General features: G+C 51.8%; 1 protein-coding gene across 2 annotated transcripts in view; it reads left to right on the forward strand.

Moving 5' to 3' along the window:
- TBC1D2B (TBC1 domain family member 2B) overlaps positions 1-11,575 on the forward strand; it is an 84,070-nt gene extending 72,495 nt beyond the window's left edge. Inside the window, exons 11-13 of one of the 2 annotated variants that reach the window (XM_057723561.1) lie at positions 1,357-1,542; positions 3,227-3,348; positions 8,337-11,575. In XM_057723561.1, the coding sequence (XP_057579544.1) occupies positions 1,357-1,542; positions 3,227-3,348; positions 8,337-8,532 (504 nt within the window). In that variant the 3' untranslated portion in view covers positions 8,533-11,575. The other variant, XM_057723560.1, reaches the window with a different exon arrangement.
- Positions 11,576-12,440: the final 865 nt, after the last annotated feature.

Raw genomic sequence — 12,440 nt, forward strand, 5'->3', positions numbered from 1 at the left:
CACCTTTCCTTGGTTCAGATTTTCATCACCTCTGCCCTGGGTGTGGTGGGGCCTCCACGGGGCCTCGTTTCCCATTCAGCTCAGCCCCGCTCTTGCAGGTGGAGAGGCAGATCTAAAGTACAAATCCATCTGCATCACTCTTCTGCTTAAAGCCTCTTAATGCTTCTCCTTCATTGCCTTCTGTGTTTTTCAGACATGAGACATCGATATAGTCGGTTGGCACTAGCTTTTTTTTTTCTCATCAAATTAAGTTGAATAGAGTAGAGTTGAAGCATCAAAGTGTGTACTACTATGTGAGATTAAGTATTGTTGGTGAAACATTTGTTTCTGTTCTGTGCACACAGACTAGGTGATGGTTGACGTATGTTATCTTTGGGTCACAGACAAAGGCTGGAAAAGCCCCCGGCTTGTAGATGAGGTCCACCCCTCAGGGACATGGTGCTTCTGCCAGACTGAGCTGCCTCCCTCACACCCCTTCGGCCTGGAATCCTGTGTTCCTGCTGTAGGGCTGTTCTCCAGGCGTGGCTGGGACCCGTCCGGGGCTCTGTAATGCTCCGTGAACACGTCTTTACCAAGCCCTGATCACAGCTGTCATAACAGTCCATACATCGGGCTCCCCCACTCGTCTTTTAGCTCCTAGAGGTCAGGGCTGAATCTGATTCAGCTCTCTGCCCAGCACTGGCCCCTGCCTGATACACAGCATGGAGAGGTAACAGCCACCTATTTTGGTAGGTGTTTACCTAAGTCTCATGCCATCTTCACAGTAGCCCTGGGAGAGAGAGATCATGAACTGTTTCCCAGATGAGGCACAGAGCTTCTAGAACATAATCTGCCCTAGGCCACCCAGCTAGAAGGTGGTAGAGCTGAGAGCCAACCTCAGGTCCAGCTGACTCTGGAGTCCTTCCTCCCCCACTGCCCTGCACAGCCATGGAAACGTGTGGTGAGTGGATGTGGTGACAGCACACTTCCTCCTCGGCCCGGGCCTCGGGTTTGTGGCCTCTTGGAGCAGCACCCACTGCAATCCCACGTGGATCAGCAAGGCTGACTCCTCCGCCACCTCTGCTGCCGCCCGTTCTCAGGCAGCCTTTTGAGTATAGGAGTGGCTTTCGGGCCATAGAACTCACCCTCATGCCCTGTGGGAGGGATCACAGTCGGTGGGCACTTGGTGAGCACCTGCAGTGTGTGAAGCCAGCTGCTCCCGGGTGCAGAGCTGTGCGCTCCGGGGTGAGCCCGCCACGCGTTTGGAACAGTGGCACTGCTGTGCGTTGGGATGGCCTGCAGCCCGCCGGAGCCCCGGATGGCCTGCTTGGTGCTGTGGCGGCCCCCACACACTTCTCCCCTTTGCTCCCTCTGCAGGTGGACCAGCGGGTGTTCAGAGACCTCATGAGCGAGAAGCTGCCTCGACTGCACGCCCACTTTGAACAGTACAAAGTTGACTACACCCTCATCACGTTCAACTGGTTTCTGGTGGTGTTTGTGGATAGCGTCGTTAGTGACATCCTCTTTAAAATATGGGACTCTTTCCTTTATGAGGGACCAAAGGTAGGTCTGCTCGCTGGATGACTCCGTGAGCAGCAGCAGTGGAAGCAGTGGCAGCAGCGTGGCTGGCGTAGCTGGGATACGTGAGGGGTACCGAGGGGCAGAGCGATCCCAGCACTGGGTGCTGCTGGAGGCTGTTCCGGGGTCGCAAGAAACTGCAGTCACTTGCTCGTTTATCAGAAACGTTGAGTCTGTGCCAGCCCCTGTGCCAGGCACGGGGGCTTTGATATTTTGCAATCTGAGCCTCAGCCTCTGTCAAACAGGTGGCAGTATTATCCCCACTGTGTGGATGAGGAGATAGAGGCCCGGAGTAAGCAGAGGATCGGGGCAAACTCGGGGCCAACTTCAGAGCCCCGCTGCCCACAAGCCTCCCACCCAGTCTGTTTTATGTTGTAAAAAAAATCAGTTTGTGAGTAAGTAATACATGATAAACTCAAATCATATAACTAAGGGTGTGCAGTAGGAAAGAGATTCCCCAGTCGCCTAGCTGTTTTACCCAATGTACTATATCTTTTTTTCAAGATATGTTATGTATATCTAAAATACGTTTTTAAAATTGATTATATATTGGAGATAGTTCCATATCAGCGCATATAGATCTGGCTTTTTTTTTTTTTTAATTCTGCATAGTATCTCCTTCTACGGATGAACCAAAAATTTATATAACAGTCCCCTGATGATGGACAGGTGTTTCCAGATGTTACACTGCTTCCAGTCTCTTCGCCACTTCAAACTGTGCGGCAGTGACTCCTTAATAATCATCTCTCTATAGGTGCAAGTGCATCTATTAAGTTTAGTCCTAGAAGTGGAAGCGCTAGGTCCAGGGTAAATCCAGAATCAAAGGACCCTGTAGTTTTCATCAGGAATGCCAGATTGCCCTGCAGAAGGGCCTGACCAATTTCTGCTCCCACCGGCGGAGTTTGTGTATATTACCCCACACTCTGTCCAGCATAGTACGTTATCAACTTCTTAATCTACTCTGTTATTATTAAAAAGAATTCTCAACCAGGGCTTAAACAGTGTTTCCTATTGGGCCACAGGAAGGGATGTTAAGAGAAAGAATCTATTTAAACTCTGTAAATATTATTTTTTAAACAAGAGAAAGTTCAGGTTGGTGCAGTCCAGCCAATGCCCTTAGATGTGGGTGAAGCAGTTTGTTCCAAAGCTGCTTGAACTTGCAGGACCACCAGGAGGCCATTCCCTCTGGCCTCAACACAGTGACCCAGAAACAAATCAGTTTAAAAACAAATTATTTTCTTTCACCATATTCAGAAGTCAGTAATTCAGACCCTAGTTTCTGTAGGGGAGATACAAACTGCCTCTGGAGGTGGAGCTTTCTAAGAGTTTCACAATCAGAGGACCCTGATTTTGATTTAATTTAAAAATTATTTCTGGTTCTGTAGAGTATAGCTTATTGACTAGAAATGTGAGCTGAATGTGGAAAGATTCCACAAAGATTCTACTCCTTAAGCAAATTTTTGGTTTGTGTTGCTAAAAACTACCAGAGAGTTGAAAACTTTTTTCTATTAAGAAAGGCGCTGGTGGAAATTGTGCCTCAGGTCAAATGCCTGCCTCAGGGCGGGCTGTGCAGGCTGCTTCCAGGGCCCAGGGAGGCCTTCCATCCCTGGAGCTGGTGCCTGGAGCCTCGATGCTTCTCTACTCACACGTTTTCTTGTCCTTTCCACAGGTTATCTTCCGCTTTGCCCTAGCACTTTTTAAATATAAGGAAGAGGAGATCCTGAAATTGCAAGATTCGATGTCCATATTCAAGTATCTCCGTTACTTCACTCGCACTATCCTTGATGCTAGGTGAGTCCTTGGGGGAATCCCCAGATGTCCAGGAGGGCAGGGATCCTGACCTCTGCTTCCCTGAGAACAGCCTGTCCCGCCGTCTCAAACCCAGAGCCTTTCCAGGTGTGCAGCAGTGAGAGAGGGTGCTTCCTTCCAGAGAAGCGGGGGAAAGGAGTGGGAACACCCAGTGGCCTCCAGAGACTAGGGAGAAACTAAGATAAAAGATGCTTTTATCCTTCATCCAACAAACATAAATCCCAACAACCAAAGCACACTCTTATTTGTCTAATGAGCACTTACTGAGTATCAACCATGCGGCAAGCTCAGGCATTGAGCATGGTAGGTGGGGAACAGACCCTGTCCTTGAAGCACTTGTGGGGAAGTGTTGTGGCATGGTTTGCTCAGAGCTGTGGTGGAGGAAGCCCAGGGATGGGCCAAGTGCAGGAGGAAGGCTGGGTGACCTGGGCCAGGCAGGGGTGGCAGGGAGTGGGCAGCCTGGGCAGAGGGAACCCAGGAGCCATGCGCACAGGGCTGTGGGAGCACAGTGCGTCTGGGGGAACTGCCGGAGTGGCTCGCCCAGGGTGGGGCTGGTGTGGCAAGGATTGAGGGCAGGCTGGAGCAGAGCTGGACTGTTAAGGCCCTTGTAGACACTGCCCAGGACCTTGTGCTTCATCCTGAGTTTTGGGAAGTTGCTGCAGGGTTAGACACCAAAAGGGCATGTCAGGTTGGAGCTGGACTGGCAGCAGGAGACCAGTGGGTCTGGGTGAGAGAGGTGGTAGCCTGGAGCAGAGTGCCCCTAGAGACAGAAAAGAGAGGGCAGATTGAAGGGAGTGGGGGAGGAATTTGAGCTTGGAAGGCCCTGGCTTTCTGGCCTGGGCAGCCGAGTGTTCAGGAATTCCTTGCTTTGCCCGCTTGCTCCCCAGCCACACAGTTTTTGCCTGTTCTGAGCCACCCTTGTTGTCCATACACCCCCCGAACTACAGTTGGCAGGTGCTCTGGCCCTGGCGGCCGAGGCTGTGTTCTCCAGGGGATTTCTGTGGACCTGCTGCTGGTGGGGTAAGTGAGGGCACACATCCCTGCGAACTGTGGGGGCAGCATGAACGTTCACTGCCGAGGTGCTGGGAGCCGGCCGTACTGCACGGGAGTGGATCCCTGCAGCAGACTTGCGGCCTCGTGGCAACCGCAGGAGTCCTTTCACTGAGAAACATTTGGAGCTTATTAATGTTTTTCACACTCTGTTGACTGCCACCCATAATAACATTTTTTTAAAGAACTTTTATTGAGATACAGTTAACAGCCAATAAACTGCATATATTTAGAGTGTACAATTTGGTATCCCAATCTCCCAGTTCATTCCCCCCCAACCTTCCCTGCTTTCCCCACTTGGTGTCCATATGTTTGTTCTCTACATCTGTGTCTCATTTCTGCCTTGCAAACTGGTTGATTTGTACCATTTTTCTATATTCCGCATATATGTGTTAATATACGATATATTTTTCTCGTTCTGACTCACTTCACTCTGTATGACAGTTTCTAGGTCCATCCATGTCTCTACAGATGTCCCAGTTTCATTGCTTTTTACAGCTGAGTAATATTCCATTGTATGTATGTACCACATCTTCTTTATCCATTCATCTGTTGATGGACATTTAGGTTGCTTCCATGTCCTGGCTATTGTAAATAGTGCTGCAATGAACATTGGAGTGCGTGTGTCTTTTTGAATGATGGTGTTCTCTGGGTATATGCCCAGTAGTGGGACTGCTGGGTCATATGTTAACTCTATTTTTAGTCTTTCAAGGAACCTCCATACTGTTCTCCACAGTGGCTGTATCAATTTACATTCCCACCAGCAGTGCAAGAGCGTTCCCTTTTCTGCACACCCTCTCCAGCATTTACTGTTTGTAGATTTTCTGATGATGCCCATTCTAACTGGTGTGAGATGATACCTCATTGTTGTTTTGATTTGCATTTCTCTAATAATCAGTGATGTTGAGCAGCTTTTCATGTGCCTCTTGGCCATCCGTATGTCTTCTTTGGAGAAATGCTATTTAGGTCTTCTGCCCAGTTTTTGATTGGGTTGTTTGTTTTTTTGATATTGAACTGGATGAACTGTTAATATATTTTTGGAGATTAATCCTTTGTCTGTTGATTCATTTGCAAATATTTTCTCCCATTCTGAGGGTTGTCTTTTCGTCTTGCTTATCGTTTCCTTTGCTGTGCAGAAGCTTTGAAGTTTCATTAGGTCCCACTTATTTTTTTTTATCCCACTAATAACATTTTTTTATCTCACAACCTAGGACACACATACGGGAGCCTATGTAACTGAAACAAAAGAATTTGTGTGTTGAAATATTTCCAGTGCTCGCTACAGGCCTGCGCGGTACCCGCTGATAGTTTCTAATTACGCTGTATAGCGCGTATTTAAAATGCTCATCGTGATTCCACTAAGTTGACTCCTTGATCCACTGATGGGTGACAAACTACTTGACAAACTCCAGTTTCCTCCCGTGATGCTCACCTGATGGGGAGGGAGGGCTTCTCTTCTTGGCTGATGTAGTGAGAGGCAGTTGGGCAGTGTCCAGGCCTCTGGTCAGCCAGGAGGGGCTGAGGGCATCAGTGCTGCGGGGGTTCTTGAGGCAGGAGAGCGTGTGGGGCCAGAGAGAGGGGAATGAGGACCATTCCCTGTGGTTCTCTTGAGTGAGGCCAGGGAACCAGGGAAGTGGACGTTGGGAGAAGATGCTGGCTGAGCCCATACCTGGCTTTCTTAGATGCCACTACTATTGTTAGGATCTTTTACTTGGAAAGAGGATTTTTAAGATATTTTCAGGCTTTTTGCTGTATCAACAACAATAGGATATCCGAGAGTAATGTTTGCCTGTGAAAGATTGATGCTAAGTCCTGGGGTGAACCCTGAGAGCATTTATTACTCTCACAGCAGGTCAAGATGACAAGAAGAGCGTTAAGTGAACTTCACTCCGACAGCTAATGCGTGTGGAGGGCATCCTGCTCAGCGCCTGACAGTTTTGTGCGGGTTGTCAGTGCTGCCGGGTGGCAGAGACACAAGGGGTGGCGGGCCTGGTGGTAGTCCCTCTGCTGTCACAGGCAGAGCTGGGTCGCAGTCTGTCCCGCACACTCCAGCAGCGCCACCTGGTGAGTGGCTTTCGTACAGTTTCCCGACAGTTTGCTGCAGGAAGTCAGAGTCCACTGGGCCTGGAGTTCCTTATGCAGCAGGATCACCTCAGGGTGTTGTTAGGCCTGCAGATGCCCTGGCCCCACCTCTGGGCTAGAGCCCCAGTATTTTAATAGGCTCCCAGACTAGAGGTTCCAAGGAACCTGGACCCTGCAGTGTACTGATTGGTTCTACGAAGGAGGAGGCAGGGAATTCTGAGTTAGATGTGGTCAGGGGACGTGGGTGAAACAAGATGAGACCGCTCTCTGAATCAGAACTTATGAGGACCTTTCGTGTGCCAGGCATTGTCTTCTGAACTTAGCTGACACGGGGCACTTTCTCATCCAGGCCGGAGGCAGAGTGGTGCGCAGTCTCCCGTGCTGCCCCAGCCTGCGCTCATTGGCCTCAGTCCGCAGTGACCACCTGCCGCAGGCAGCAAACAACGTCAGTCTAATGCAGTGTTTTCTGTAGCAAGGAAGGGCCTGGACACTTGGATTTCGGACGTATGGAGCCTGTGACTGACAGCTGTTGGAGGAAAGGGGCTGGTCACGCAGGCCTGCTTCCCAGTCCCCAGCCAGCACTTTGTTGCACAGTGACCTCTCCTGCTCACAAGTTCTAGAACATGCTCTGGGGAGCATGGCTCTTAAAGCCAGCCTTTCTGACCCTTTACCTCCCTGCAGGGGCATCCTCTGGCTTGGAATGAGGCATGTCTAAGGTGTGAGTATTTAAAAATATAAGAGGGTCCAGTGGCTAAGACTCTGCGCTCCCAATGCAGAGGGCCCAGCTTCGATCCCTGGTTAGGGAACTAGATCCCACATGCTGCAACTAAGACCCGGCATAGCCAAATAAAATTAATTAATTAAAATATATAAGAGTGAGGGATGCTAAGGGCATGTGTGTTCTTACTTATGTACACCTTATAGTAAAGCAGCCCACGTGACTGAGGAGTAACAGGAGCAAATGATTTGTTTTCTGACAGAGTCAGGGTGGAAGTCCTGTGACATTTCTGTTTCATCACAGCCTATCCTGGGGTCGGTAAGAGTATCGGGCCTTAGGTCCCTGCTGCTGGGGCCTGCAGAAGGGAGGCGGGGGCTTAGTGTGGGAGGAACCAGCTTCTGTGATGACCCCAGAGATGGCTCTGGCTGTGTGATTAGTGCCAAAAGTCCATAGCCAGGCCTCAGGCACCTTTTAGTCCTCTTTTTATTAAACTGCTGGCCAGTGGTTAGGGACAAGGTACCATGATTTTTAAATGTTTATTGTCGATGGGTGCCTTGTCCTGGGGATAAACTGCACATTTCTCCGTAGACTGCGTCTTGACACCTGTCACACTGCCGACGGGGTCTTACAGTCACCCTCAGGTTTGCTCGGACATCTGTGCACTCACTCACTCCCCGTCAGTCCAGTGACAGAGGCTCCCTGGGCGCGCCCTGTGCCAGGCCTCCTGCTGGCTCCCAGGACTCAGGCCCGTGGCCCCCACCACAGCTGAGCAAGTGCCAGACCCCATCCTCGTGCAGCAAGTCGAGTAACCCCATGCCCAGGAGGCGGCACAGAGGAGGAACTGGGGGCTGGAGAGGCGGTGACTTCCGCTGTTCCACATCGCACTGGGAGCGCGTGGTGGAGCTGGCGTCTGGACCCAGGCTGTCACTCAGGGCCTGCCCCTGCAGCCTCTGCGTGAGCACTGGCCTCCGAGGGACATACCTACATCAGGCCCTCCGTGTGGTGTCCGGGGTCCGCCTCTCCACACCCCCAGGCCTCCATGCTGGGCTGAAATGCGAGCTGTGTGTGAGCTCTTGCCTCAGCTCCCCTGATCCTCTGTCTCTGTGCTGTGTCCTGCCAGGAAGCTGATCGGTATCTCCTTTGGGGACCTGAACCCCTTTCCCCTGCGCCAGATCCGGAACCGGCGCGCCTACCACTTGGAGAAGGTCCGGCTGGAGCTGACGGAGCTGGAGGCCATCCGGGAAGACTTCCTGCGTGAACGGGACACCAGCCCTGACAAGGGTGAGCTGGTCAGCGACGAGGAGGAGGACACCTGAGTGCTGCTCACCCCTACCCCATGACGCTGCTCTCCTTGCCTTCACAACCAAAGTGTGCCAACGCCAGAATGTAACACCTGTGGTCTCTGGATGTCTGCTGGGCAGATGTCCGAAGCCACGCTGCACGTTCTCATTTCCACGCGGGGTGGGGGTCTAGTCTGTTTACAGCCATCTTCATGCCGTGGCATGTGGTTTCTCATATCAAGTCACGCTTTCCGCCTGACCGCTGCATCGCTAGGTTTATAGTTGGCCGTTTTCAAGAGCCTCTCTACCGCATCTGTCCGCTGTGTTGGTGTCTCTGCACTTAGAAAACCGTACGTGGGCATCTCCCCTTGCGTCCTCTCTTGTATGTAGTGGGCAGTTATGGGCAGTGTCCTGAACGGCTGCTGTAGAAGATGCCCACTGCACTTCACACGCTCCTGGGCCAGAGTCTGACTGCTTTGCGCAACATAAAGTTTGTGTGAGAAAAGGGACTTCCTTAGGAAAGCAAGCACATTCCTTTTCCAGAAATGGGCTATGGAAAGCCCACAGACCTTCTGCTGGTGGCTTCAGGGTGCAGCCATGCCCCATTTCTGGATTAGCTTTTGCCCTTTCACGCACAGCCTTTCAAACAGTAAATTCCAACCTGCTGGGAGAGGGCCTGGCTCTCCAACACCACACACTCACTCGCTGCCCGCACAGCTCCACGAGGCTCTGTGCAAAGGTCTTATCTCCATCTGTGAGTTGACCTGTGGTTCATTGTACACGTGTGGATGGGATTGCAGGGAAACTGGGGGTCCTCATTCCTACAGGGCAGGCCCGCCTCTGGGCCGGCCTTGGATGAGGGGGTGGAGGAAGCTTTTTGGGGGGTGCTTTTCAGAGCAATGGTGCAGCTGCAGAATGGACACCATTGGGCAGCGGGAAACCGTGGCTTCCTTGGAAACAGCCAGTGCGCCTGGCTGGGGTGGCAGGAGGCCGGCTGCCGGGGCCTGGGCTGGGACGCCTTCCCTTGAAGTTAAAGCTTTGGTGAGCCCCCCCAAATGTGTCCCCTCCCCACTGCCACACGGAGTTCTCAGCAGCTGTCCTCCCCTGTGGGGTCACCATTGTTCCCCGTGTGTCAGGCTGCCCAGGTAGTTGTGGGACTTAGAGCACTACCTTTTTGAAAGCCTGGAAAGAGGCTTTGTGCAAGGAAGGTCATTTTTGCTTCATCACTCTGTGGACTATCCCTGATGTGTAGATGTGTTTCCTGGGCAGTATTACTCAAATAGGAAAGAAAAATTTAAATGGGTTTTTTGACACGACCTGGAAAAAACTGGGAATAATCCTTAGTTGATATTAAACACACTCAGACTATTTGAAGCAGTGTAATCTGAAGAAGTGCTTTTTTCATAAGCGTGGTTTTTCTTATTGTCAACCTTCTAGTGGTATCATAGCTAGGATGGCATTTCAGCATACTAGACGAACTTTCCTGTCTTCGGTTAAGTTGGTTAGTTTGATTTTTTACTGTGTACAGAAAGCTGGCCTCTATGTGTAGCCAAAAGCCTTTGTTTTCAGGTATCAAACATGTATTTTATCATTGTTTTGGTCTTTGGGAGCAGCTGTTTGAGGCCCTGTGTCTTCAGGAAGTTGCCTTGTGAGTTGGGTCGCAGCCTCGTTGCTCTGCACAGACCCTCCAGAGGAGCATCTCCCACACCTGCCGTCAGCCCGGGGGGCAGCAGCCCGGGAGGTGCAGCAGGAATAGGGTTGGGGCCCCACAGATCAGCTCCAGCTTCCTTGAGACTTCCGATTCCAAGCTGATTTCCCCCTGGAACCGCCACATCCTCGGGGCTAAAATGCTGCCTTTAGGAATAGGCTTGTTTTGTCTGTTTTACCTTGAAAAGACTCATCTTAAAAGCACCTGAACTGGGCCCGGGGACTAGCCGTGTGTGGCCAGTGCCCGTGGTGTCGGCCGTGCCCTGAGCGGTAGTGGTGTGTTAGCATTTCCAGGCTGTTAGCATCAGTGGCCAGGCGGTGGGTGTGGGAGAGCAGAGAGAGATCATGAAGGAAGGGCCCGGGAACACTTGTTTGGAGGTTCTCCTCTCTGGAATAAGGCACTGGGTGTCCAGAGGGCAGGAGAGGGAATGCTTGGCCCGATTCCAGACTGGAGACAAGATGGAGCAGATTCCTTCCAAAGCTGTAGGGTTTGGTCCCACTATTTTGAGCCAACTTTTCCCCTCTGCGTGTGCTGCTGAGGAAAGAGCTGCTCTGTACCCGCCAGTGCCCCCCCACTGGCCCCATGGGGAGGGCCCTTCTGACAGGTGCTGTCTCCTTACCAGCCTGGGGTGGGGCAGCCTCCAGCCTGCTTCCCAGACACACACACCAGCGCCCTCATCACACCAGGTGGAAATTGCCAGCATCCATGTTGGTGAGTTTTTGTCTTATGTGGGTTGAACATTTGTTAATATTTTTGTATATTTTCACTACAGTTTATATTTTTATAGGCTATTTTTATGAAGGTTTTCTAGATGAGGTACATCTATTTTATATAACCAGTTCTTCTGTGTGCATGACTCCCTTGTATTTATGTAAACCTGAGCCTCTGGAATCGCTCTTCACCTCTGCACCATCTCTGACCTCTGGCCTTGGCCGTCCCTGACGTCCCCTTATGTATGTGTGGGCCCACTTCTTACCCCAGGTGGCCTCGGGGCTACTTGCAGGCATGCTGACAGCTGTCCAGCAGCAGACAAGACTGTTGACGGCTGGGAACGGTTCTGCTTTCTACATTATATTGATATAGGAAGTACTCCAGGCAAATAGCCAGTATGTTGTTTTGTTTTTTTTTAAACTAAATATATTATTGCACGAATCCCTGCTCCTCACTTTGCATGGTGTTGCCTTCCTGTATGTGTTCTGGGCAGCTGGGCCTGCCTGGGGCCGTCCTTGCAGGCGGGAGGCTGGATGCCAGCACCGGAGGACTTGGGGCATTGCCAACTGACTCTCTTTATGTCACAGCCGCTTCTGTGCTTATCTTCAAGTTAAATTTTGGAATTGTCATACTAAAAGGCAAAATAAACAACTAATTTGTATAACCTTCTGGTTTGAAGTGCAGCTGCAGTCACTTGTGATGGGACTCAGCCCCGAGGGCTTGAAGGTGCAGCAGGGCTTATGGGGGGGTGGGGCTCTCAACCTTCCAGCTGGGTGTTTCTGCACCCCCGTCTTTGGTTTGCTCTCGGCACATGGGACAGAATGCCTTTGTCATCAGAGGTAGCCCTGGGAGGCCCCTGAAGCCACGACCAAGCTTCACGTGAGGGCTGGGGGCACTGGGTTCGGCTGAGAGCCAGGAGCTGGAGTTCCCTGTGTCCAGAGCAACCCCCAGCCACAGGGTGCACCCCTCCTTCCACCAGCTGTGACGCGTCCTGCCTGAGTCATGGGTTGTTTGCCTCCTGCCTAGGCTGACAGCTCAGGCCCAGCCGCCACTGGGGACACCACTCCCCTCACCCCCCACCATTGGAAAAACACAGGAGAATGATTAAGACCAAATGTCGTTCCACAGGGTGATGGTGGGGGGTGGGTGGAGCTCCAGTGAGAATTCCCAGACAGAAAAGGCTCGTGAGTCTGTCTCCTCCTGGGACACAGATTCAGTAAGGCTGGGGCTTCCTGAGGTCACAGAGCACAACAGCAGTGGCACAGCTGGGCCTGGGACCCCAGTGCCAGCCCTTGCTCAGTGTGTGGGTCAGGGGCCTGCAAGCAGAGGTCCTGCTCCCTGTCCCTTGTAAGGGGTTGCTCTTGGGACAGTGGAAAGCCCTGGGAAGCCATTACTCAGAGTCAGAGCATGGGTCCCCAAGGGCCTCCTTGGGCCAGCCGGGCTGCTGCAAACAGACAGGAAGCAAGCCTGACACCCCTCCACCCTCCGACACTGCAGTGATGCCTGGACTCACGCAAGCCGCAGA

This window comes from Hippopotamus amphibius, chromosome 2, assembly GCF_030028045.1.
Source record: "Hippopotamus amphibius kiboko isolate mHipAmp2 chromosome 2, mHipAmp2.hap2, whole genome shotgun sequence".
NCBI classification, from domain to species: Eukaryota; Metazoa; Chordata; class Mammalia; order Artiodactyla; family Hippopotamidae; genus Hippopotamus; species Hippopotamus amphibius.